Source organism: Rattus rattus, chromosome 1, assembly GCF_011064425.1.
Source record: "Rattus rattus isolate New Zealand chromosome 1, Rrattus_CSIRO_v1, whole genome shotgun sequence".
Taxonomy (NCBI): Eukaryota; Metazoa; Chordata; class Mammalia; order Rodentia; family Muridae; genus Rattus; species Rattus rattus.
In genome coordinates, this window is record NC_046154.1 from 26,351,813 (window position 1) to 26,379,756 (window position 27,944).

The 27,944-nt window shown below is 44.8% G+C and overlaps 1 protein-coding gene across 1 annotated transcript; it reads right to left on the reverse strand.

Moving 5' to 3' along the window:
• Srsf4 (serine and arginine rich splicing factor 4) lies at nucleotides 1-27,831 on the reverse strand. The gene is made up of 6 exons (XM_032896903.1): nucleotides 27,550-27,831; nucleotides 10,137-10,279; nucleotides 9,068-9,180; nucleotides 3,745-3,959; nucleotides 1,599-1,688; nucleotides 1-1,434 (listed from the first exon to the last, which is right to left on the reverse strand). Exons 1-6 carry the CDS (start codon nucleotides 27,654-27,656, stop codon nucleotides 636-638), a joined length of 1,467 nt encoding a protein of 488 aa, XP_032752794.1. The 5' UTR covers nucleotides 27,657-27,831; the 3' UTR covers nucleotides 1-635.
• Between the last annotated feature and the right edge of the window lie 113 nt (nucleotides 27,832-27,944).

Genomic DNA, 27,944 nt, shown 5'->3' on the forward strand with positions numbered 1-27,944 from the left:
TGAAATTTTGTCAAGCAAAAATAGTCTTTATTCAAATTTAATGGAAACAGGGGCCACTATACTTTGCAAGACGGGGAAAAATAAAATTAAAAAAAATTCTTTCCTTTTTTAATATAAAACAATATAATCACAATACCAGAATATGGAGCTCTACAGTGTTACTTCCTATGGGCTATGCAGGTATCCATTTCTCTTGACTGTGCTATTCACAAGGTTGTTAAGTCCAGAAACAGGAAACCGAAGTGGTGGGAGACTGAAGACTTGCACTTTCACTACGTGGCACACATCAAAGGGCATCAATTCAAGGGCAAACGGCTGAGCTCACCACACCTACCTACGCCATCACTCCAGCCTGAGAAGCCATCCGGTGCCGAGCTCCCTGTAGCCGTGGCCAGGCCTGGAAGCCAAGGCGTCGGGTGTCCTACTGTGAGTACAGGGAGTTTGAGGAGCTGCTTTTCAGTGGAGCGGGAAGGCCTGGCGCCGGGAGGCGGTACCGAGGAAGCACTGAGATTGAACAACTGAGACACACCTTTGGGGAGTTAATGTACAGCAGTGACGGGTGTTCTACTTCACTCCTGTGCTACGGCTACCAAATGTACAAAACCTTCTCGGCAGTTCCAGCGCGGCATGGCCAGTTAGGACCTTGAGTGGGACCTGGATCTAGACCGGGAGGGCGACCTGGAAGCAGACCTGGATGGAGACTTGGACCGAGAGCGCGTTTTTGAAGCTGACTTTGACCTGGAGCGGGACTCTGCCGGGAGACTAGGTTTGGATTTGGAAGTGGATCTTGACCTGGCCCGGGGCTCTGGATTGGGACCCTCGCTCTCACCCTCAGCCCGGCTTTCCCTCTGGCCAGGCTCTGCCTTGGCATGTTCTCGCTCCTTTGACACTGAGCGGGACGGTGACCGGGAGTGGTCGGTGTCTTCCTTCTTCTTCTTGCTGCTGCTGCTGCTGACTTTGCTGTCCCGCTTGCTGCTATGCTTCCGGCTGCGCTCGCTCTTGCTGCGGCTCCGGCTTCGACTTTCTTCCCTGCTTCTCTTCCGGCCCTTCCGCTTGTCCTTGCTTTTGCTGCGGCTGCGGCTGCGGCTGCCCACTTTGCTGCGGCTGCGGCTGCGGCTCTTGAGAAGGCTCTTCTCCTGGCTGTGACCCCTGCTCACGCTTCTCCTCCTCTCCTCCTCTGCTCTCCTCTCCTGGCTCCTGCTCCGACTTTTACTGTCATGGCGGCTGGGGCTGTGGCTCTTGGCTTTGCCAGCGCTGTCGTTGTTCTGGAGCTTGTCCTCTGCGTGGTCTTTACTTTTGCTTCGGCTCTTGTCGGGGCTGCGGCTGCGGCTGCGGCTCTTGTTGTCTTTGCTGGGGCTCCGGCTTTTCTCCTTCTTACTGCGGCTGCGGCTCTGGCTGCGGCTGCGGCTCTTGCTGCGGGAGTGGGAACCCGACCTGGAAGACACAGTACTGGGTGAGTAACGAGTGACTAGACGCTTTCTAAGTCAGGAAATGGAGAGGGCGCAGGGCTGGTAGGGCACAGAAGCAGGGGAAGGATGGCCTCTGGACCCCCATTTCCAGGGAGGGAAGGTTGGAACACGAGGAAGCTGCAGGCCCACCTGGATCGAGAGCGGCTCTTTGAATGGCTGCTTTTACTGCTACCACTTCGGCTTCTGCTCTTCCGAGAATGTCTGCTTCGAGAGCGAGACCTGTGGTGGAGAAAGGTTTTTAAGACAGGGTCTCATTAACCTTGGCTGGCCTGAACTCACATACACGGGTTAGAAAAAGAAAATTTAAAATTGCCAGTAAGGGGCTGGAGATTTGCTCTGTGGTTAAGAGCATTTGTTCTTGGAGAGGACCAGAGTTCAATCCCAGCATCCACATGGTGGCTCACAACCATCTATAACTCCAGTTTCAGGGATCCAACATTCTCCCCTGAGCTCAGCAGATGACACGGAGACATGGCCCAGCAGTTAAGGTCCCTTGCTGATCTTGCAGAAGACCCAGGTTTGATACCCAGCACCAACATGGTGGTTCACAAATGTAACTCCAGTCCCAGGAGAACTGATAACCTCATCTAGCCTTGGCAGGTAGCGTGTACACACATAATGCAGACACACATGCAGGTAACCCCCACCCTCCCATTTAATTATATAAAAGACTGTCTAGTTATAATAGAAAAGACTGTCTAGAGTCAACCAAAACATTCGTTCCTTCCTTCAATGAAAACATGCCTGCTCCACGGTTGGGCAGTGGTGCACTTGTAATACCAGACACAAGGTGGAATGTTCCAGGTCAGAGAGACTTAACCTTCTGTTACATGACTAAGCTGGATCCCAGCCAGGAAATACTACAACGCAAAGACACCCATGGAACAACCAGATAAATATATTGGTGAGGATAGTTATGTATTGTGTTCTTGGGCACTTTTAAATTAGCGCTATAACTTACAATGTCTTTCAGATGAACATAAATATAGAATTCAATACACACAAAGGAAGGAAAGAAAAGAGAGAGAATTTTGCAAACGCATTCCCACACTGGTCTTTCAACTTTGAGGTCTGAAAGAGACCATGGGAGAGGTGTGGGGAAGGAAGCGGTCAGGTGCACTGCATGAAAAGCAAACTAAGCAAGGCCCAAGCTGACGACAGCCGTCAGAACCACTCGAGGACTAAAATCATGGTCCCAGAGACACAGTACGATCGCTTTGCTGTTTCTAGACATTGCTCAGCACAGTTAACGCACACAGAAGTGACAAGAGTTAGGTACAGAGCACTACTTGCCACAACCTCTCTCTAAAACCTCGAGCCCCGGCCTTGAAATCAGCAGGCAGCACACTGTGCTCTATGAACCCAGCCGTGGGAAAACTTTAACAGTGCATACGCGTCACATCTTCTCTACTCTGGGAAACTCACCCTACACTTCAGGCCTTTATGAAACACCTCTCTCCTAGAAAGACACAGCCCTGCCTACCCGTCAACTCCAGTGTTCTGAGCTGTCTCCATGAGGGTCCTTACTGACCCCAGATCAGCAGTGCTGGGTCACAATGGCCATCACTCGCTCACTGCCTGTTTTTTCCAGAGAGGACAGGGGTCAGATCTGAGCTCAGCAGATGACATGGAGACATGGCCCAGCAGTTAAGGTCCCTTGATCACCTTGCAGAGGACCCAGGTTTGATACCCAGCACCAACATGGTGGTTCACAAATGCCTGCTTAATCTGGAGGGTCCCCCCACCCTGGTTTTTTTTTTTTTTTTTTTTTTTTTTTTTTTTTTTTCGAGCTGGGGACGGAACCCAGGCCTCATGCGCTTCCTAGATAAGCGCTCTACCACTGAGCTAAATCCCCCGCCCCCCTGTTTTTTTTTAAAAGACAGGATTTCTCTGTGTAGTCCTGGCTCTCCTGGAACTCACTCTGTAGAGCAGGTTGGCCTTGAACCCAGGGATCCATCTGCCTCTGCCTCCTCAGTGCACCACCACTGCCAGCTTCTCCTCCAGTTGCATATAGGCACAGGTGCCCTGGCCTTACTATGTGCTTCTAGCCAAGTTTATGACTCAGCTCCCCAGAGAAAGGTGAGAGGCCACGCAGTCCTGTCTCAGAAAGGACTTTGCTTCTGTTTGTGTTTGTGATGTAAGAGGTTCCCGAGTCTCACAAACTGTTCAGTTCAAAGTCCTGAGCCACTGAAGCACATGGAGTCATGCCAGGAAAGCCAACAGGAGAGCATGAGTGGGCTGTCCATGATAATCAACTCACGATATGTCAACATACCTTGAGTGACTCCGGCTTCTGGAGTAAGACCGGCGCCGTCTAGAACCTGGCTTGTCTTCAACTAATCTGATTTTTCTGCCGTTGACTTCAGTTCCATCCAACTTTTCCAAAGCTCTTTTCATATCAGAGTAAGACACAAATTCAATCACTCCTTCGTTTTTGCGTCCCTTGTGAGCATCTGCATACGTCACTTCTCCTGCCTGACGCATGTAATCCTAAAGGAAAAAATCCAAGTCACAATGCAGAAGGCGAGTGAAGCTGGGGGGCAGGAGGCAAAAGCAGCCCCTGTCCTTCTACAGGGCAGGCCTGTGTCCTCAGCAGTCAGTGTGGCCCAGTGCGTGCAGAGCTGGAGCAGACGTGTGAACAAAGGAAAGTGAGTGCAGTTTAGTAGTAGGGATGGATCTGGGTAAAGATGTGGCCTAACATCCCAGTGGCTGTGTGTAAGACACACTTAACTGACATCTGTGGTCTGTGTTCGCTTTGTTAAGTTCTGTTTTGCATTTGTAAACACTGAGCATACAGTTTGTGTCATTTGACTTATCTGCTACATCACAAGCATGTCTGTCAGCGTGTCTTAATATACATATCTTTTTTTAAAGATTTATTTATTTATTGTATGTATGTGAGTCACTGTCACTGTCTTCAGACACATCCTGTAACAGATGGTTGTGAGCCACCATGTAGTTGCTGGGATTTGAACTCAGGACCTCTGGAAGAGCAGTCATCGCGCTTAACCGCTGAGCCATCTCTCCAGCCCATACATAATCTTCTAGTCACCATCCCACCCATCCATGTTTCTGAGGGTTTCTCAGTGCAGTCCATAGATTGTGATCACTATCCACAATCCAATCAAGAACACAACACCTCTGTACAAAAATTTATTTGCAGAAGTATGGGTCTGAGAAAAAGGCTAGTAGCCATTCGAACTAGGACATGCACAAGTGAACACAGATGCAGTCATGGTTAGCTCAAGATGGGACTGCCACGAAAAACTAGGGGAAAGATGAGTGGTGGAGAGCTGGGCCAGCGTTACTATCTTTACATTTTGTGTGTGTGGGTGTGTGTCTTGCATGTATGTATGTGTGCCTTATGCACGCCTGCAGCTCTCAGAGGCCAGAAACAGTACTGGGTCCCTGGAACTAAAGTTAGAGGCTTTGCTCAAACTCAGAGATCTACCTGTGACCTTAGAGTTGTGAACTGTCAGTCACGTGGCTGCAAATGTAGCTCCTCTGAGCTGCTTCTTCAGCCCTTGGGGTCCCTGCTTCATTTCAGCTAAGCCACACTTACAGAGTAGTGATGGCACCAGCAGCTGTCACAGTGGGCGTCGCACTCCAGGTGCTCACTCCATATCATAACCACACAGGCACACCCACCTTACAGACATGGACAGTAAATTACAACAGCTGTTAATTGTTCAAAGTCAGTGAGGTCTTCATCTGGGGCACAGGGGCAGGAAAAATCTAGTATGGAATTATTTTTTCATGAAGCAAATGGGGAGAGGTTAATATAAACCCAGAAAGACGTGCTTCAGATCATGGCTGTGGGTAAATTCTTCAAGAATTGCCTCTTGGCTGGGCACGGGAGTAGACACTTTTGATCCCAGCACTTAGGAGGAGTCAGAGATAGAACTCTGAACTAGAGGTCAGCTTGGTCTACAGTGAGTTCCAGGACAACCAGGTCTACAGAGGGAAGCCCCTTATCATAAAAAAAACAAAACATAAATAAATAATGGAATCAATTTTTCCTCCTGAGACAGGGTTTCTCTATATAGCTCTGATTGGCCTTGAATTCACAGAGACCATCTACCTGCCTCTACTGCCTGGCAAATTCTTTCTCTCTCTTTTTTAAATGTCTTATTATTTTGTATGTATAGGTGTTATGCCTGTGTACCACATGCACACAGAGTCCCTGGAAGCCAGAGTAGGGTATCAGACATCCTGTGAATGGAGTTAGACAGTTGTGAGCCACCTTGCAATCCCAGGTTCTCTAGAAGGACAGCCAATGTTCTTAACCACTGAGCATCTCTCCAGTCCTCTGGGACCAAATTCTTAATCTTGTTCTACTATGTAAATAAAACTTCCAGGGGCTGGAGAGATGGCTCAGTGGTTAAGAGCACTGACTGCTCTTCTAGAGGTCCTGAGTTCAATTCCTAGCAACCACATGGTGGCTCACAACCATCTGTAATGGGATCTGATGCCCTCTTCTGCTGTGTCTAAAGACAGCGACAGTGTACTCATATATAATAAATAAATAAATAAGTCTTTAAAAAAAGTAAAATTTCCAATTCTCCATAACAGTAAGATAAACATTTCTAACCCAATTTATACAATGTGATATAAATCTATGACCTTAAGAAAAGATTCATTTTTACTTTATGTAGATGATGTTTGTACACCATGTGAATGCCTAGTGTCCAAGGAGGCCAAAATTAGGCCCTGGAGCCCCTGGGCTAGTTACACAGTTGTGAGCCGCCATGTGGTGTGGGAATTAAACTCAGGTCCTCAGGAAGCACTGCAGCTACTCCTAATGAAAGCTACTGCTCCAGCTTCAAATTATGGATTTTAAAGGGGAAGATCCCTTTAATGTTCTTAGTGTTTTAAATTTCCTTATCAATGGCTAATATTCTTTCTTTTTGCTTTTTCTAGACAGGGTTTCTCTGTGTAGTCCTGGCTGTCCTGGGACTCACTCTGTGCACCAGGCTGGCCTTGAACTCAGATCTACCTGCTTCTATCTCAAGTACTAGGATTAAACGTGTGTGCCACTATCTGGCTATAGCTAATATTTTCTACACCTAGGACTCCTTTGACTTTTAAAACAAAAGTACATTAATAACTCTAAAACCGAGCCTGGTGACGGAAGACTCTGATTTTTAGCTACTCAAAGGGGTTAAGGATAAGGTCTGCATAAAGAGTGAGTTCAAGGCAAATTAGAGTTAACTTCAAGAAAAAGCAAAGAGCATCTGAGCATGGTGATGCAGGCCTTTAATCTCAGCACTCAGGAGGGAGAAGCAAGGTTCTCTATGGAGTTCAAGGGCAGGCTTGGCCTATCCAGTGAGACCTGCCTCAACACCGTCCTTTCCTTGCACAAAAGGGGAAGAAGGCTGGGTAGATACAGTTCAGTGGTATGGCACTTGCTCAGCGTGTACGAGGTCAACCTCTAGTACAACAGTTTATGTTAAATAGTTACAGTAAAACGGCATTTTGTAGTTGAGGAACCAAGATAAGGAACTTGTAAAGATCATACAACTGGTAGGATGCAGAGGTAGGAAGAAGACCCAGTCTTCTTCATTATCTAGTATTTTCATTTTCCTGGGAGAGAAACTGCTCAGGTACAGAAGCAAAGCCAACTAATCTAATGACTTCGCTAAGTGGACCAAAGAAAACATCATCATCTTCAAATAATCCATGTAGACACATGCCAGCAAGAGCAAGGAAGACCAGGAAGAAGTCTTTTTCTTAGTTTTTCCTTTTATGTGTATGAGTGTCTGTGCACCATATGCGCGTGGTACCAGCAGACAGAGAGGGAACTGGAGACGGTGGAACTGGAGGTGGAGATGGCTGTGAGCAGCCATGTGGGTGCTGGGAACTGCACTTGTTCTCTAAGAGAGCATCCAGTGTTAAGTGCTCAGCCAGCTTCCCAGCCCCTAGAGTTTTACCTTTAAATTATGTGCATATGTATGCATCTGTGGGTGGTAATGTGCATGTGACTACAGGTGCCCGGGGAAGCCAGAAGTCACCACATTTCCTAAAGTGAAAGTTACAGGTGGTTGTAAGCCTCCAGACTGGAGGGCTGGGAACTGAATTTGGGACTTCTGTAAGAGCAGCAGGTATTTTTGACTGCCTCCAGTGTAGGTCCATAATTGCTAGGTTATCTTTCCACCCCCAAGGGCTAGCCTTTTATGCCAGACTATTCTCAACTCATGGGAGCCTGTCTGCCTCAGCCTCTGCCTCCCAAGCGGTGCACTGAAGGTGGTGCAGAATCACACCTTAGGCGTCTCGGCATTTCATCTTGGTTAACCTAAAAGTTGTCTGTAGCAAATCTGAAAAAGATCCTTTAAGATAAAATGAATGGCTAGGTGGTGCCTTTAATTCCAGAACTCAGGGGCAGAGACAGGCAGATCTTGGATTTAGAGGCCAACCTAGTCTATAAGAGCAAGTTCCAACATAGTCAAGGATACACGGAGTAACCCTGTCTCTGAACCCCCCATTCAAAACACCCCAAAACAAAACAAAAACAAAAACCCAAACAAAGCATAGCATGAATGTAAGGAATTCCTAACCACTCTTTTCTTAGCTTAAAAAGAGACAACTTGTCTTTCGTTGTCTTGAGACCACAGGGTTAAGACATTTCTCAACGAGTCCCCTTCCCTACCACCATTAGAAAGTAACACTGTTCTCAAGAAGTGAACTCCAGCATCCTGGATGGGCACAGCAGCAGAACTTAACTTTTTCATTCGTGTGGTGCTGAGCTTCAGTCCAGAGCCTTATGAACACCAGTCAGGTTTAAGTGCTCAGCGCCAAGTTAAAGCCAACCTTGGGCCCATTATTATTATTATTATTATTATTATTATTATTATTATTATTATTTCATGGGCATTGTTGTTTTGCTGGTGTGCAGATGTCAGATCATGGAGTTACAGACAGCTGTGAGGTGCCACATGGATGCTTGGAATTGAACCCCCTGTCCCTGCCCCTCCCCAAACCCCTAGATCTTGGAATTTTTGAATAAAATTTTCTTTCCTTTTTAAAATTATTTTATTTTTTAGGCAAGTCTCACTATGTAGTCCTGACTGGCCTGGAGCTCACTGTGTAGGTCAGGCTGGCCTCTGCCTCCCAAGTGCTGGGATAAAGTGTGTACCACCTTGCTCAGCCCGTAGTAACTATTTCTCAAGACAGGTTGACCCCACCCACTTTGAGATAAGCTGCCATTTCTGGACCTCACTATGTAGCCCAAGGTGGCCTACTTCCCATCTTGACCACTTACCTATGCAGACAACCATGCCTGACTAAGAACACAGAATGACACTGGCTGGATAGTCTCATTGTGCGACCCACACAGAAACTGAGAGTAATGTTCCTCTAGCTCTGGTTTACAGAAACGCAGGTTGTTAGCCTTTTCTATGCAGCTCCTCCCTGTCATCTCTCTAGAACACTCTCTGCAGTGGACAATTCTATGTAATACAAATGATTCCTTGGAGCCATTGGCGTCCACATAAGTAGAGTATGAGTGGTTTTAATATCTTTTGCACTCCTACACCCACATAAATATACTTGTTTCCTACCCTTACCCATGCCCAGCCTTAAAGAGTTAACTAGGCCCAAACCTTTAGATCTTGCCAGCTGCATCGACTTGACAGATTCTCCACAATAAGTCTGTACTCTGTGCGAGTAGGAGGACCATATTTATCTCGGCCACTTCTTCGATAACCATATCCACCTTCAGACGGTTCAAACAGACACATCATACAGTGTAAGAGGAGATAACACAGAGCACTCTTAAAACATGTGACTCACCCCCCTTCTAACAACGGCATGTGTATATTAACTAAAGCCTCACCTTTAATTTGAGCTTAAACACACACACACAAAAAAAATCAGTAAGTTATAGGCATATACATTCACCAGTTTATATTTTAAATTAACATGTATTAATTAAGAAACAACAATTTGGGCTGGAGAGATGGCTCAGTGGTTAAGAGCATCCGACTGCTCTTTCAGAGGTCATGAGTTCAATTCCCAGCAACCACATGGTGGCTCACAACCATCTGTAAAGAGATCTGATGCCCTCTTCTGGTGTATCTGAAGACAGCTACAGTGTACTTACATATAATAAATGAATAAATTTAAAAAAAAAAAAAAAAAAAAAGAAACAACAATTTAGGAAAAGCAAATTATTAAATCAGTTACTATTATTACCCATGGTGATTAAAATTTTCATGGATATTTTTTATGGAAAGAAAAGGTTGTAGGCACCTATCTCAGTTAATCTCCTCTGTGTCTGAGGGCGCCATACCTCCCAGGTCTAAGGAGTATGACTGTGGTCATTGCATGGCTTCCTATTTTTTGGTTAGCCAAGGGTGACCCATGAAAAAGTAACCCAGGTCAGCAAACAGAACAGCTGGTCATCTTAGCCTCAAAGGATTCTTTTAATTAAAACTGAGGTCCTTGTTAAATATATGTCAAATTGCATTACGGGAAATATTTTAAATAGTAAAACAAATTCATGACATCAAATATTAAAATTTTTTATTTACAATTCTGTATTTTAAAAGATATACTCTTATAGAAACAGCTTAAATATCTACCTTTAAATCATAAAACTGCTTTAAAAATTAGCATTTATAATAAAAGTATGTTATGATACAACTATAAATATATCCTTCAAATGCTTACTGCGTCCAGAACCGTAACTGCCGTCCCGACGTGGGCCTCGGGCATGCTCAACAATGACTCGTTCACCACAGAGGTCTTTGCCATTCAGTTCATAAACAGCATCATCTGCATCACGCAGATCATCAAACTCCACAAAACCATACCTACGAGAGAGCAAATAAAACCTGGTTGGCATCAGCGGCATCCAGCTTCACTAATGTGTCAGAAATCAACGAGGTTCATGCTTAGCACAGGCTGGGGGTTGCAAACTAAGGGCCAATTTTCTCTTTTCTGTAGCCAAAACCACTTTGTCTTTGTGCCAACAGGCACTAACTGCAGGAGTCAGAAGGCTGTGTTAAGTCTAGCAGGAAGGCTACTTGGTTTAAGGAATCCGTGTGTGCCCCGAGCAGCACACGAGAACTCCCCTCTTGCACTCTGACAGTGGTGTGTGTCCTAGGTGCAGCGGGGCTCCCCATGCACTGCTGCATTAACCGCTGAGTCATGGTCAAGGCAGGTGAAAGTCAGTGTCTTACGTCTCTTTTGTCAAAAGTTTTTTTTCAAGGTTCCTGTTTTCCTACCTAAACAAATTAGTCACAAATGAATAAACTCTTTTAGAAATTACTAGCTATTTACTTCCCTGTGTGACTCCAAGTTCGTTTTCATGTTTGGAAAGGCTGGAGTGATCTACATACAACTGTACCATGTCATATCACTAGGTACTTTCCAGCAGAAATAGGGTGATTTAATACATGTGGGGGAAGCCCTCTCCACCCCTAAATCCTTTTCATGCCTGCTACAGACTAGTTAAGCAAAGTACAGAATCTGTAAAATACTTACAAGCAGGGTTAAACTCTCTTGAATTAATTTTAGTTTGGTCTATGAAAGGACCTGCTTTGTGTGTACTGTCTGTATTTTACAACCAAAATCATCCTTTGGATCCAGCCAATCACAAAGGAGTTACAAACCAATTTTTCAGACTCTGACAAGTTTGTGCACACAGGCAAATGATGCTGCTCTGTGCTCAAACATACTGACACTGGACACAGGCCCCGAGACTTGCCAGGGATGACAACGACAATGACAACAACAACAACAAAAATCTTAGGAAATCTTTTGGGGTAAGGTTGGGTGGTTAGGCAGGGGTTCACAGTGGAATCCTGGCTGGCCTTGAACTTCCCATCTTAACTTCCCGAGTGTGGGGATTACAGGTATGCATGTAATATGCCTACCTAGTTTAGTTTCTTGAGTTTGTGATATTCTAAGTTAACATGTCAAGTGAAAATTCAGAATTGCCCAAATTCACCTTAACTAAAGAGTTCTTTCCAAACAAATCCTTCAATGTGCAGGCCAAGCTTTGGAGAGTTAAATTATGTACACAGTGTTCTGCCACACATCAGAAAAGGGCACCATGTCTCATAGATGGTTCTGATCTGCCATCTGGTTGCTGGGGAGTACCTCAGGGCTTTTGGAAGAACAGCTCTTACCCTGTGAGCCATCTCTCCAGCCCCTGGAGAGTTAATTTCTTTAATCACTTTTGGGGATGGGGGAGGGGTCGAGTGTGTAACTCGGAGGTCACTGCAGGAGTTGGCTCCCTTCTTTCACCGAGTGCGCCCGTCCCAAAGACTGGATTCATGTGGTCAGCCTTGGTACAAAGTGCTTTTACCCACTGGGCTATATCTTGGTTCCCCGTTTATTTTAGAGGTGTTTTTATGCTGAAATGTCTGAGTGGTATTCAAACTTAAGAGGCACTGATTCTCCATTAAAAAACAAAATAAACAAAACAAAAAACAAAAAACAAACAAAATAAAGCGGACACACTTAGTTACCTAACAGGACATGTTTTCAGAACACCTGCCCACGTAGCTCTGTGGGATCTTTGAAACAGACTCTACAGCTTAGGAAGAACGGTCTTGAGCAAGCACGCTGCTGCCATTTGTCAAGGAAAATAAAATAAAGCCTTTCCACTCACTCACTGTTCTCAAAACTGCCTCCGTCACTAAAAACCCTCAATGGACATGACACTGTAGCTGCCTTTCCCCTTCCTAGGTAAAATGAGTCATCAGGGAAGTGATCATTTAAAAGAGACAATTTGTTTTTTAAGAAAAGGTCTTACTATAACCCTGGCTGGCCTTGAACTCTATTATACAGAGATCCACCTGACTGCTTCCAGTGCTGGCATTAAAGGCATGCCCTACCACATCTGGCAAGGTGAAGTTTATCAAAAAGCAGATTAAAAAAAAACAAAGCAAAACAACGAACCCAACTCTACGTTACTTTGGCTCTGATTAGATCTATTTAGCTAGATCATAAAGCACCACAAAGAGTGAAGTATGTCCTTCTGTAACTGCTGACCAGTCCTGAGCTATTCTGCTTTCCTCTGCTCACAGCATCCTGCCCAGGTGAGAGGCAGACAGCAAGTAGAAGGATAAGCAAGAACACCTGCCACGAGCCCAATGACATGGCTCTCTCGCTCGCTCTCTCTCCCTCTCTAAGCGGTACCCATTTGCTTAGTACCAATGATCAGAAATGACTTAGTATAAGGTCCCAACAGTACTGATTCCTAAACAAATAAATTACAAAAAAATTAAAAAATTAATTTCCTCCAAACAGCTGACGTTTTTAACTATAAACCACAGAATCACAAAATCCAAGGCCCTAAACTGCAGGGCAACCGAGGCAGGAAGCCCAGCTGCCGTGGGCTCAGGGAGGCTTCAGCTTAGACTCCAGGGGATGCAGCACTCAGCAGAGATCACTCTATTCTATGGCTTACATGCAGAGCTCATGTGACCTTCCTTTCAGGGAAACCTGTGACAGCCTATCAGGGAGGCACACTCATTTAAACATAGATCAGTGCTCAGACAGACCAGTCTCGACCAGCTGAGGCTGAAGCAAGATGCAGGACAATTTGTGATGCCAGAGGAAAATGACCCGTGTAATCTTTCCTAATATTTACTCCTAAAAACTCCCCAGGGGATCACTTAGTGGCTTCTCCGTGAAATGCTTTAAAAATCTATCAAGGGCATTTTAATGGCAAAGTTCAGACTAAAGACCGAATCATGCATCAGACTGTCACTTCTGAAACTGGCAGGCTGGATGGAGCTGAAACCACAATAATACCATAGAGAAAAAGCAGAATGGTGGGGAATGCCTCTTCTGAGGATGAAGAGACACTGGGTCAGGTATTTCTACCAAAGCACTCTCCACTTGGCTTTGCATTCTCCAAGCAAGTCCAGTGAATGGGCTCTGAAAGGCAGCACCCTGGGTAACAGTGATAAAATATCACCACATACTATTCACTAAACATTTTCTATTCTCAACAATGTGACTTTATTTAATATTCATAGCATGCAAGAGGCAGGTACCAGTAACCTGTGTCACAAATGAGAAACTGAGGCACAAGTGAACACTCAGCAGGGTGGTGAGCAGAGAGCTTTGACTCCCATCTGTAAGATGGTCAGCAAGCCCTGGCCTCTGGTCTGGCTGTAGGCCCAGCTCTGTTGGAATGGACTCAACAGTGTACTTATTTTCTTGGTGCTTAACTGTCAAGTGAGAGTGTATACTACATACAACTAAAGGTTTGTCCCAACACATGAGTATGAGAAACATTAAAATCTGCACTCCTCTGAGCAAGGTCTAGGTCAAAAATAGCACCCAAAGACAGGGATAAACTTAACCTTTTACTTACTGTTTTTTAAAAACTATGGAACCCGAGTTTGTTTTAAACACCTTAGCAGTTCTTCAGCTGAATTTTCACATCTTCAAAAAGCAAATCTTTCTGATGGTTATCAGTGATTCTTCAAAAACCAACCTGCACCCCTCCTAATAAATGATTTTTTGTTGCCCCCCCCCACCCTCAGCCCCGATTTCTGTGTAATCCTGGCTGCCACTCTGTAAACCAGGCTGGCCTTAAACTCAAAGCTGGTTTGCCCCTGCCTCCTGAGTGCTGGGATTAAAGGCGTGTACTACCTTTGTATGGCTAATAAAACACTATTCCCTTTGTACTTTACAGCAAATAACATGAAACTGACCTATTCTCAAAAACCAAAAACAAAGCAACAAAGCTCTCTGGAATTTTCTGTCTAGGTAAGGAAGGATCCGAGGCACGCGTGTGACTTTATCACACGACACAGCACCTGGTGGGATCTGTAAGCCTCACAAAACACAACTTGGATGGATAGATCTCTCTATCCCACGGCTATAAACCCACGGCTGCTGCATTAGGACTGTCAGGAGACTCCAGCATGGGAAGGATGAGCGTGAGGGAACTGGGGAGAGAGGACTTAAGTGCAGGTCCTACCTAGCAGAAACCATACCTCATCTTACTCAGGGTGGCAGCATTTTATGCCTTCCCTTACGCTGTGTGAAAGCACTACCACACACACAACACTTCAACTAAAGAAAACAAAAAAAATCTTTTCTTAATGTTACTTCTATTGTGTCTTCCCAAAGTGGTTTCCTCTGATCCTGGCATATCCTGTCATAAGAATGAGGGGAGAAGGGAGAATTGGTATCACTTTCTCCTTTAAAAAAGTGAGCTTTATGATTCTGAAACAAGTCTAGCAGGGTACCAGGACAGCATAAAGCAAAGCCATGTTGCTTCTGTAGCTGCTCAGATCTTTGGTCCATTCACATCCCTGTGCAATGCTCTAGTCTTCTTCATCCACAGCTGATGTAGTCCTCAGGTCAAACTGAAAAAGCACGACTGGAATGATGTGTTTTCAATCCAAGGTCTCTTAAGATGTCCACTTTAGAAATGTTCATCACATTTCTTGCAAGAGTTACCACCTAGGCTCACAGCGTTGCCAAACAGGCTTTCTCTGACCCCAGTACTTGTAAATACCAAAGGTCCTGACCACCACCACGTTTGCCTTTTCCTTTATGTCCTACTGAAGAGGACGACACTTATCTCACCCTCTTCACATTGGTTTAGGGCTGTCTGTCTTCCAAACCCTCATTCGTCAAGGAGACTGAGAAGAGGCCTAGGGGAGAATGATAAGCACGGCTGGCCTGGGGTTGAGCTACTCAACTAGCTGACTGAGCAGGTGCGACTAGAAGGTGCTGCTGGGGAGTGGATACAAGGAGCAGGAAAAGCAAGCCTCCATGCGTAACTGCGGACACCCACCAACACTGCTTACCGAGGAGCATGCCTCGGATGGTCTCTCAATAAGGAAAATGTGCCCCTTTCCACAGTGGATCTCTGCTCACCTTTGTCCTAAAACTGTGCCACATGCTTTTCTTTGTATGTGGACATGAGAGTCCTCAGCCAAGCATCAGCAGGATGTGAGTTTTGCTTTCCCAATGTGGTGAGCCATTCCCACATTCACTCATTTTCCTTGTAAGAACCGAACCTCTCCATGGCTGGTCAGGATTAGGGATGTTGCTGTAGCCAAGGAAAAATTTTCATCTGTTGAAGTAAACCCACAGGGTGGCTTGAACCCTCAATCTAGAGCCAGTAGCACTGTATTTTGAGGGCAGAGCCCTTAAATCTGCCCTGAAAGAAATGGTATTCAGTGAACAGGAATCAAAACAGCTTTCAAAGCACTCAGTAGATCCTAGGCTTCAACCAACTTGGGTCTTAAGAGGTGAAAAGGGCACAATGACAGGAGAGCAGAGAGTAATCTTGAGAGCTGCATCCAGTGCACAGAACCCTGTAGAACTAAGACAGCTCTACAGCCAACTCTCGTGCTCAGGTGAGGCCAACCTGGAGAAGCTTGTGAATGAGAACAGTGTAAGTGCCCTGACCCCATAGGTCTGCAGCATTCCAGGGCATCAGCAGCCAGGCCCTCACAGCACATAAACCAGTGTCACATTTACTGCTTAGCATCAATGGTCATGGATGTGAGCTGGCTTCCGCAGTGACTGAGGGACTTTACAACCCACAGTGGCGAGCTGCTGCTCCAGGAGCAGGTTCCTGAGACCCTTTCCTATTCTGAGACAGGAAGGAGGCTGTTCTTGGCTTTCTGCCCTCCCTTTTTCTTTAGTCTCAGAGGAGGGAAGGCCATCAAGGCCACCCAGAGAAGGTGGAAGACTTACCCGTGCTCACTGAGTGGCAGAGCTGGGGTGCGACTTCAGGGCTCACCATTACCCAGCCTGGGGCTCTTTCACGTCGGCAAACTGGCAGTTCCCGCACACCAAGAGCTCTCTGATTAGAGCTGGTGTGGATTCCTGGTCTGCACACGGTTGGCCACAGCTCAGTCTGCACTTGATCTTTCCCCACCTTCAAAGAAGAAAACCTACCTCATGATTTCTCTCTTCCAGAAACCTTGATCCCTGATTCACTCCCAACAACCCTGCAATCATTTCTGACTACTCTCCTCTGGTTATCCACTGTGTCTATTGTCAAGTTCAATCATTTTCCCATTGTGCTGGGCCTTGGGACTGTATTCCAGACTACAGCTATTGTCATTCAGGCAACTTGTTTCTACACTAGAGTGGGAAAAGGCAGCAGCTAAATTACTCTGTTGCTTAGAAGTCTATGTCTCCTGATAGCTTTACATCCTTCTAAACACCTTGACTACACAAGCTCAATCCTTCCACCCTTCCTGCTTATGGCTGAGAAGCACCTCCTTCAGGAGGTCTCAGCACCTTGCATGCCTGATGCTCACCCAGCCACTTCGCTAGCACTTCCATCACTTTTTCATCTTACAAGGAAGGAAATGCTCTTTAAGCCTTGTTTCTTTCGGTTGTACTAATCTTGTCACTTCATTATGAGGGCTTTCACATAACAAAGGCTAGTACCTGTTGGCCATTAGCACAGCACTTGGCTTACAGTAAAGAAATGTTTTTATTATCTGTAATATTCCATTTGTTACTCATGATAAATTCGAAGAGTGAATTATTCTTCTCACTCATGAAGAGATAACTAAGCTTGGAGAGGCCAGGCAGCTTGTTCCCAGCATGGAGCTCCTATGTGGTAGAGCTGAAAATGAACCCAGGCTCAGGACTCTTGAATTCCAGTTTTACTTTAAACCACAGGTCCCAAAGCCTTTGAAAGGCAGATGGCTTCTCCTGTTCTCCCACAGTCCCAAATAGAATCTTTTCTATTTAGTAAGCACTGCTGCTTGAGTTAACCATAATCTAACCTCAGATAAGCCAGGTGGTAGCAGTTTTTTGATACAGCAAGGTGAAGTCTCCAGAGAAAAAGGACACTGGTCTCGGGGTAGGGTGAAGCACTCTAAGCTGGGGCATGAGACAACCGGGTTACTTTCACTCTTGTCTTTTGGTTCCCATTAGCCAGTGTCAGCCATCTGGTCCTTCCGAAAACATGTGTGGGTTCAGAACATAACAGACTAGAAGAATAGAGGAAAAATAAGATTATTCTGTGCAATCTCCATTCTAGAGGTCCCGCATCAACCCCTGAAGTCTGTCTTTGCTTCTGAGCTCAGCAACAATTAGATCAGGATAGGGTGGGTACTTGGGGCTGGCTGTGCCGATATGAGTGATCGTCAAAGAGAACACTCAAGGACACAGTTCATTAGTTGTGCAAAGGAATGGTGACTGGGACCAAAATATTTTATATTTATGAGTGAATATTAAGGGGGGGGGGAAGGTCAGAAGTCCAATACTAGGTTTACAGACTTCCAAATGCAAAGACTTCAGTAGTAATGGATGATACATATCTAAGACCTGATTTATTTTTGACTAATTCCAAGCTATTCCACCCCACTAGGACTCTTTCTTTCTTCAAATTCCTCTTAGTAATAACCAATTCCTATTTTTCTGTCTTGCTATTTGTCAAACATCATAGGAAACACACATTGCTTTACTCAACCTTCCCAACTCTGAGGGCTGTTGCCACTCCTAGGCAGAGAATTAAGACCTGGAGCTGTTGCTGGGTCTCTGGTCAAGGCTACTCAAGATTCTGAGTCTCTAAACTCCAATCCTAACCTACAACCTGCACCCCATCAGGCTCTGCCACCTCCCAGACCCAGTGAAAAGTAGTCCTTAACACGAGAGGCTGGAAAAGCAGGGGCTCCAGGAGCACAGGCATGAGAAGGACAAATGCCCACGTTCTGACCACAACTGGGAGCACAGTAAAGGCAGTGACACCCATCCTGTAACTGGAAAGTGTGAATACTAATAAGTTGCAATATTTTCAAGCTCCCAGTAGAAACAAAAATAACAATAAAAATTTCAACAGTTCAAGGGCTCTGAGCTCATTAATGGATTGATTAATGTACTAATGAGCACACAATGTGATGGAATTATCAGGAAGTATCAGAAACTTCTGCAAGTGTGGCCTAGTTGGAGGACATAGGTCATGAGTGTGTATTTGGGGGACGCATAGGCCCTTTCTTGTTTCTCTGTCTTTTGATCATCACAAGGTGGGCGGGCAGTCTCCACCACACAGGTTCTAGCTGACAAGACATTCTCCTTAACCTTTAAAGCCCATAGCCAAGGAACCAGCTGAGTGGACCCAGATCTAGAAAATGGCCAAAACAAGTCTTTTAAGTTTATATGCTCAGGAATTCAGTCACAACAATGAAAAATGACTAACATGAGATATATCATTTGATTGAAAAAAAATCTATTGACACACAGCTAAATTCAAGACTCAATGGAAACTGAAGCCAGGGCCTTAGGCTTGCTAGAAAAATATTCCACCAGAGTTAAATCCCCAGCCCTAGCCCAGGGTCCAACCACACTGCAGATAACAGAGCATCTCTAAAGGAATATTCACAGGAAACAATCATTATAAGAAATAAAACTTACTCCAGAAGAAGTAGATTTTTAAAGTGTTACTTTGTAATTGTTCCGACAACCTATCAAGTTGCTTTTATCACCCTAAAGGCTTTACAAACTCAGCAGGCTGGTGGTGGTGTGGTTCAGTGTTGCAAAGTCCTAGGACTGTGTAGCCCTGGCAGTCCTGGGAATTCTGCAGACCACCAGGCTGTCCCTGAATGTAGAGAACCACCTGCCTTTGCCTCCTGAGTACCAGGATTAAAGGCAAGTCCACACAAGGCCTTGAAACAACACTATTAGAGAGCTAAGTCTGCTAAGCTCCTTTCCTGAGCTCTTCCCATATTCTTATCCTAGGAATGGGATGCCTACAAAATAACACTATTTAGTTTGAGGATCAAACTATACTCATTATAATCTCCCTGTCATGACTAAATGGTTATTTTAAAGCAAAAAAAAAAAAAAAAAAAAAAAAATTTCCTTATTTAAAGAAGCTTGAGGCAGTTGGGGTCTACAATTAGACCTATGTCTCAATTTTCTGTCTCTCAAAAGTCTACACTGAAGTTCATGAAGCTCAAACACAAACTAAAAACAAGTGTACAGCACTTATCATTACTAATTCAGAACACATCTCTTGGGACACAGAATAGCATGCATCATCATGTCCATTATACCCACTCACCAAAACAAGCACATACTCAACAAACAGTGCTACCCAAATCCACACTAAAGCCACACAGAGTGGGCTCTAAACAATGCAGGGAGCAGGCTGTCTGTCAGGTGCTAATAAGCTTGGTAAGGCTCATACCTCTGGGAGGGCTTGGCTGTTTACATGTTGCTCTTACTGGGTATTCTTTCCCACATCAATTCTGTTAAAGATGCCAAAGCCATGCTTTTTCTTGGAGACAGATTTCCCCCAACAGGCCATTTCATTATTTTTACAAAAATGTTAAGTTCTTTTAGCTCTCCTGCGTCGCTGTACCAGATAATACATGCCCACCTTGCCAGGCTGCTTTCAATGCTCCCTCAGTCCCCCTCCTCTTCTGGCACCAGCTGTAAGTCTTTGGCTATCATCTCTAGCCTGGGGCTTTCCCCTCAGCCCAGAAGGCCTTGCCTTAGAATATAGCTACATAAATCCAGGACACACTCCAGCTCTTTACTTGAAGGATACTCTAAGATCAGAGGCTGCAGGGATGACAAGACACCGAAATGTCTGCACACTGACACACATCTTATTGCAGGTAGCCATGACAGCCTGAGGGTTAACCACTCCCTATTCATTCTCTACCAAGGCCAGCATTATAAAAAGTAGAACTGTCTCACTTGAGGCTCATCAGTTTATTAGAAGCCTCTAGAAAAGACTACAGGGTGAACAGGCCAAGGAACCCAGATTACCCCTGTAGGCAGGAAAGGAGCAACAGGAGAAAAGCCTGACTGTCACTGCAATGCTATGGCTAGCGTGTGAATGGAAATAATCCGCAGTTTCCACGCTTTCAAATCTCATCCTGTAATCTTGTCCTGTCAACCACAGGCCTCAGTTTTCACGTTAGCACAAACCAGGGCTACCACCTGTTTATATAAAGTGCTCTGATATAGTTAGTTGAAATAGAAACTGTACAGCTGGTGAGACAGGACAATGGCTAAAGGTCACGCCTGGCAACCTGAGTGGAATCCTGGGAAACCACAAGGTACAAGGAGAACTGATCCAGCCAATTTTCCTGTGATTTCCACAGACGTGCCATAACATGCCACCAACCCCATAAATGGATTAAAAAACCATACATACAATGAAGCTGTTAATATTTTGTTTTTAGAGTTCAGTGTTAGCTCACACATAAGTACCACTCCTGACATTTTCTCAGATATGTGAAGCACCTTCCTTTCGAGAATGCAAAATATAATTGTCTGTGCAAAGTTACCTAGAGCACCTCAAACCTCCTCGAACCCAAACCACTTATATTATCCAGTCAAAACTCTGGGCATTAAGAAAGGCACCTCATGTAGTTCTCATTTGTGTGGTTATCTCAAAGAGAAAAGAACAAGACACTAAACAAAACAGACTTTTAAAATTTCTTGACCAAATAATTACATGTAACGTTTATTCATAACACAAACTGAGGAAAGAACTAGGGCCAGGGTAATTTCTGTTAGAAATATTTAGATATAATTTAAAGTATAGTCTTGTTTCTTGGTATTGATTTCTCAGAAAAGTTTAAATCTTCCATGTTTTGGGGAAGAAGTAACATAATAAAAAGGACTGCATTTGTAATGGTTATAGAACTATTACAACAATGACAGAACACTACTGTATCAAGGGCCCTGTCTTTTCCTTTCCTTTTTTTATATTTATTTTATGTATACGAATACACTGTAGCTGTTTTCAGACACACCAGAAGAGGGCATCAGACCCCATTACAGATGGTTGTGAGCCACCGTGTGGTTGCTGAGATTTGAACTCAGGACCTCTGGAAGAGCAGTCAGTGCTCTTAACCACTAAGCCATCTCTCCAGCTCCCTTTCTTTTCTTTTCTTTTTTTTTTTTAAAGACAAGGTCTCACTCAATCCTGTTGAGTAGCCAAAGATAATTTTGTTATATTACTGATTCTGTTGCTTCCACCTCCCAAGTGCTGGGACTACATGCGAACACCACCACACCTGGCTAGCTTTGTTGATTTTTTGAGATAGGATTTACTTTTTTCTTTCCTTTTCTTTCTGAGACAGGGACCCATTCATCATATTGCCGGGATTGGTCTTGTGCTCCTGGCTCAAAAGATCTCCACAGTATTATTTCAAGCGGCAAAGACGGTAAACAGTACCATGGCTCACTGCCAGTGGGGTAGCCACTGCTGCCTTTCTTGAACTGGTAAGGTTATTTTTGTTTTTGAGCCGGGGTCTCACTATGTGGTCCTAGCTGGCCTGGATCCCACAGAGATCTGTTTGGTTCTGTCGGTTGGGATTAAAGGTATATACCATCAGGCATTAAGAACTTTGTGCATTCATTTCCTGTGGGACTAATGAATTTTGTTCCATGAAAATGTGTCGTAAGGCACAATACCAAAAAGGTTTTCATGCATATGACATCCAATACAGGGCTATTTATAACAGCTAATATTAGGGGACAACCTAGGGGGAATGGCTAGGCAAAGTACAACTCAGCTAGACAAGGAATTTTAGGCAACCAACAGCATAGATTTCAATATAACAATGAAAGAATCACACAAGCCAAAGTAGAAAAGGGGGCACACAAGCATGGAGATGCACCTCCGCTGCTTAGCATGCATGAAGCTCTGGGTTGATCCTAGCACTGCATAAAATGGAAAAGGTGGACCACATCCTATAATAATCCCAGCACGTGGGAGAGGTAGGAATATCAGAAGATAAAGGTCATCCTTGGCTACAGTTGTGAGTCACCATGTGGTTGCTGGAGACTGAACCTAGGTAGTCCGGAGAAGCAGCCAGTGTTAGTAACCACTGAGCCATTTCTCCAGTCCATTTCTTCCCTTGTTTAAGAACTCTTGATTTCTGAATTTTCTACTAACCTTGATTTACTGTTTTTAAGCACTTGGGTCTTTTCACAAAGTAACTTTTGACTTAGACAATATGTATAGCTTGTAGGTAATTTAGACAATGTAAAAACCAGGAAAAAAGCCCGTATACATAAAATTAGATAAAACATACAAACTATTGGTTTGGAAATTAAGGGCTACCAGAAAATGTAAGAATATGTATTTATTTTTATGCCCAAATCCTAAAAATATGCAATTAGTTTTACATAAAGAATATTTTCCAGTGCTACATATGCATAAAATAGTGAAAACCAAAAAAATGATCTAAATGTCTTCTAACCTAGCTTTAATTGCATATACTAAATAGAATTTATATGTAGCATTTTTATATAATCATTATAAAATCATACTGTAGAGGTAAAAGGCGTGGCCCAATGGTAGAGTGACTTGTCTGCCATGCATAAAGCCTGGACTTGGATCCCTAGCACAATACAATTCATCATACAAGGCAGGTTGCTGGAGACAGAGAATATTCACAAAGACAGACTTGGTAGCACATACCTCAGAAAGCAGAGACAGGTGGATCTGTGAGTTCAAGACCAACTTGGTCTACACAGTAAGACCCCATCTCAAAAACAAAGTAAACAAAACAAAAAACAAAATGAAAGGAAGGAAGAAATGTACAGAAGCTGTAGAGGTGACAAGGGCAGGCCAGACGCCCCAATCGCAGACAGGGTCATCTCAGATGACCTTTTCACTTTCCTTTCTCCATGTCAGAAAACAGTTAAACACAGAAAACTGTCACAATGGGAAATAGACTGTACTTTGAAGAAAAAGTAAAATATGAATAAAGACTCTTTTTGTTTTGCTTATCAGGACAGGGTTTCTCTGTGCAGCCCTGGCTGTCTTGGAACTCCTCTGTAGACCAGGCTGGCCACAGATCCTCCTACCTCTGCCTCCTGAGTGCTAGGATTGCCAGTCACCACGGCCCAGCCTATAAGGAATCTTTTTAAAATTTATATATAAGGTGGTTGGAGAACTCTAATAAAGTGACTCTCGTTAGGTAAGAACTAAATCAACACAGAACCAAATTCCTACAGACTCAAATACTGGAGACACAAGTTCAAGTGGGACACTACTTTTAAGGCTGGCAGATAGCCCATGAATGCAGTAAGGTAATGGTAAGTGGGGCTTCATTAAGGGAAATCGCGCCCTTTTTTGGCAGTGAGATTTCAGCTCACCAGAAACCCATAATCTAGAGTATTAGCTCAACTAGACCGCCTTCACTCTCTCTCTACAGAACAAGGCATTAGTCCATGGAGAAAATACCTGGGGTAAGTTCTGTGGTGGCAGTGATTCCTCTCAGCAAATAAGGCCCAGTGACAGGGATGGGGAAACTAACTCACTGTGAGTTTTTAAAACACTCCTCCTCCCCCAGTTCTATACCACTTTAATTTTAAACAAAGGTAAAGACAAAAGCTATCCAGTAATACCAGAAATTAAAAAAAACCCCACCAATTTAAAACTTCCTACTGAAACTCCAACTGTATACCACTTCACTGTCATGTCAAATACAGACTCACTTTCTCTGGAGTGCTTTAATTAATGATTAAGCCAGTTAAAGAAAGAAAACGTCAATAATTTGAACTTACTCTAGCTATTAGGCAGGTAAATCACTTAAGGATGGAGTAAATTTTACTCAAAAAATGAAAAGATCTGTGACTAAAACTACAAGTTATTTGTGGCAAGAAACTGTTGTACATAAAAACAGCAACCTTCCACATATCACAACAAAGTGATTTATTAATAAAAAAGAAAATTGATACAATCCACATGTAATCAAAACCAACAAAGCTAACATAGAGCTGAAAGGTACTAATACTTTTGTCTCCTTGAAACTCCCAGAATTTCCTCTGGTCTACTCTTGCCCAAAGTGGTACCAGGTGGTTTATCAGGCAGGTAGGAATATAGGAGACTCTAATCCAATCATGTATGGTCAATGTGGCCCCAGGGAGATTCTGCATCACACTTGTAGTCCCCTGAAGAACCATCTGTTTCCAAGTTCTCTAAAACAGAAGCAGGTTGCCTGGCACAATAAAGTAGCAGGCAAGAAATGCTGAACTGCTTGTATGTATGTCCTCCCCCCACCCCCACCAAAAGAGAGGCAACAAAATCCTTTCCTGGACAGTGAATCTTCATTCTGCAAGTATAAAGTATGTTACCTAATTAATTCTCAACTTTACCTACAACCCATCTGCCTACACCTAAGATACCTCATTTTAACAAATGTGAACACTTTAGCAATTCTTTAAAGTCGCATTAATCTAAAATCTGTTTTAGAGTTTCAATCCAGAAATGTTCAAAGACACTTTCCTGTAAGGAGATATGGTCCCAGGCTTAAGACTATGCACCTCCCGCCCCCCACAGCTACATTTTCCTTTTGTTCTACTGCTTCCTTTCTTCTTCCCAGCACCTCCATTATCTGTCTTCTTCCTGGGAGTCATTTTCTTTGCAATGATTTCAGAAAGACACTAGGTTGTATTACATGGAATTAGTGTCTGTAACAGCTGTCTTTAAACCCAGAAGTAACTTCCATTCCTTATTTCAACCTTGATCTGGGATGGATTTCATGCACACCATTATTTGGCAATATAAGACTCAAAGTTCCTAAAAGACTTAGACAGTAAAAGTTCTGAGAGTGTCTGTCCTCTCAGACTTCCCTGAGGTGCTCCAGGCTTCCCTCCAAGTCTTTGAATTCTATTCACGATTTAAAATTTAGTGTAGGGGTTGGGGATTTAGCTCAGTGGTAAAGCGCTTGCGTAGCAAGCGCAAGGCCCTGGGTTCGGTCCCCAGCTCCAAAAAAAAAAGAAAAGAAAAAAAAATCTTATTCTCTAACTTTATTTTTATGTGTATGGATGTTCTGCCAACCTATGTAACTGTTTACCACATGCACGCCTAGTGCTGGAGGACAGGTGTCAAATTCTCCCGGACTGGATGGAGCGACACTTGCGAGCTCCCATGTGGATGCTGAGAATTGAACCCGGGTCCTCTGGGTAAACAGCCAGTGCCTCTAAGGATGGAGCCATCTCTCCAGTTCCCTAGTGTAAAACTTTTAATAGTTGTTTCTGGTTTGGTGTTAAATTTCTGGGTCCTTCGTGAGGTTTGATCCCAGCTAGATTATGTTACGATTGGTCCTTAGTGGACCACTTCAATTCCAACATAATGTATTTCTGGACATTTCTTTTTTCATTTCGAGCCTTAGTAAATCCATACTTCAAAGCTCATTTTAAGAAACATTTATTTTGGGCAGGAGAGATGGCTCAGTGGTTAGTTAACAGCACTGGCCGCTCTTCCAGAGGACCTGGGTTCAATTCCCAGCACCCCCACGGCAGTTCTCAACTGTAACTCCAGTTCCAGGAGATCTGACACCCTCACACAGACATACATGCAAGCAAAACATCAATGCAAGTAAAAATAAAAATAATAAAGGAAAATCAATTTTAGTAAATTATTCTACATTTTAGTTGTCTGAGTTTTAAATGAGAACAAGCATTCCTTGAATCAAAATGCATGTCAATCATAACAGGTTAGTCAGGAACAGTTGTCTTCTTCCTCAATACATGTAGTACAGTCCTGGGTATCCTGCTGGTGCATTAGTAACCTGATCAAGCGGTCAGTTTTGCCCTGCTACCTTTTTCAACTCTCACCTACTCCTTGAGAAAAAGACCTCAGCAAACACACCGTACCGTTACAAACACTAACCAGCTAAGATGTTTCCCAAAGACTATTACAGCAGATGGCAAAAGCTTTATACTTTTTCTACCTTCCCTTCCTTTTTATGAATGAGAAAACAGGTTCAGAGAAACCAAGCCACTTGTCAAAGAAACTTAAATTGAGGAGCCAGGTTTGACTCAGACTTATCTGGCTTCCAAAACCCACGTTTTCCCCACAAAAGTTATTCTGTCAATTTAAATGAGCAGCAGGGAGGGGAAAGTGGAGTTTAATCTCTCACATGTAGGGTAAGTATCACAAAAACAATCCTCTCTCATGTCGCTGGTACGTTCTGTAAAAACTATTAAGGTCACCAAACAAAATGAGAAATTGTCTATGTGAGTCGAATCCAGCATTCGTAAACATTTTATTTAAGTCTTGTTCTCAGCAAGGAGATTCTTCTAAGTGTCAATTCGAAACCCAGACAGTTTTTTGTTGGCTCACATATAACTCTTACTAAGGTATATTTCTTTTCAAATGTCAGTTACTGCTGATCGCATTGGACCAAACGCAAAGTTTAAAAAACAAAAACAAACACAGCAAAAAACCAAGGGTTCCTTTAACATCCAAGGTTTAGTGCTTCCGATGCCGTTTCGGTGCTTAATACCTTTCAAGTCCTACCTACTATTTCTCAGCTCCCAAGCAAAAGATGCTCGAACATCCTCCAGGCCTGACAACTCACCCGTTTCCCCCGAAACCTGGTAGCCTCTGCTAGCTCTGTTTCGCCAAAGCAGATTAGGAATGACTACAAGCCTAGACCGTACGGGGGAAGCTGTTAAGTAGGCAATTTAAAAATGTGTCTCTACCTGCACCAGCAGTCGACGCAGACCTAGCCAGGAGGGACCCTATCCACTCAACAAATCCTACGACAGCATTATTTTCTGGCAAGTTGGAGAGCCAAAACCACAAAGTAGAAACCCTGTAAGGACTCACTCAAGATAACGAGCTAGGACTTTAATTTACTCTAGTAAAGGGAGCGGGCAAGGCTTTCAGCGCGGCAAGACAGTACTTTCGAAACTGTCGCTGCACTACTAAAACTGGAGTCTCCCGCCCAAAAAAGTGTGGCACATGGAAAAGCCAGAGCTCCTGTCCCCAGAAACACGCGCCGGGAGGGACTCAGGCGGGTCAGGCTGGGAACCAGGGACAAGAGAGCCGGAACCCTCATCTACTCCCGGCAGCCCCAGAGCGGGAGGCCCGCCTCTCTTCGGAGTCGAAACAGGCCGCGGACTCGCTGTCCAGCGACGGAAACCCAGGCCTACCCGGGCCTCCGTTCCCATTATCCCGCCACCACCCCCGCCCGCGCAGGCGCAGTGGGAGCTGGGCCTACCCGCGCCCCCGAGGCGCCGCCGCCATGGCGGAACGGAGGAGGCCGGCGGCGACTTAGTGCCCAGCGAGCGCCGTGCTCGCATCCCCGCGGCCTCCCAGCTACTGCCGCGGCCCAGTCAGCCCCCCGGCCGGCCCCTCCGCCGCCCTCCTCACCCGTTCTTCAGATCCACCTCCAGGATCTTCCCGTAGCCCTTAAAGAAGCGCTCCACATCGCGCTCCCGGGCCTGGTAGCTCAGGCGGCCGATGTACACGCGCGGCATTCCGGCGGCGGCTGGCCCCGGCCCCCCTCAGGCGGCGGCCGGCGAAGGGAAAGCGCGGCGGCGGCGGCGGTAACGGGCGGGCGGCGGGACGGACGCAGCCGAAGCCCGGCGACGTACGCGAGCACGTAGCTCGAGAACGCGCGTCCCCGCGGCCCGCGCCCTCTCCCCCCTCCCGGGCGGAGGGGAACGGGAGGGAGCGCGCGCCCGCTTCCCGCCTAGCCAGGGCCAGGGGCGGGGCTTTCCCGGAGGCGCGCCGACGCGGGGCGGGACTTGGCCCAGTGAGCGACA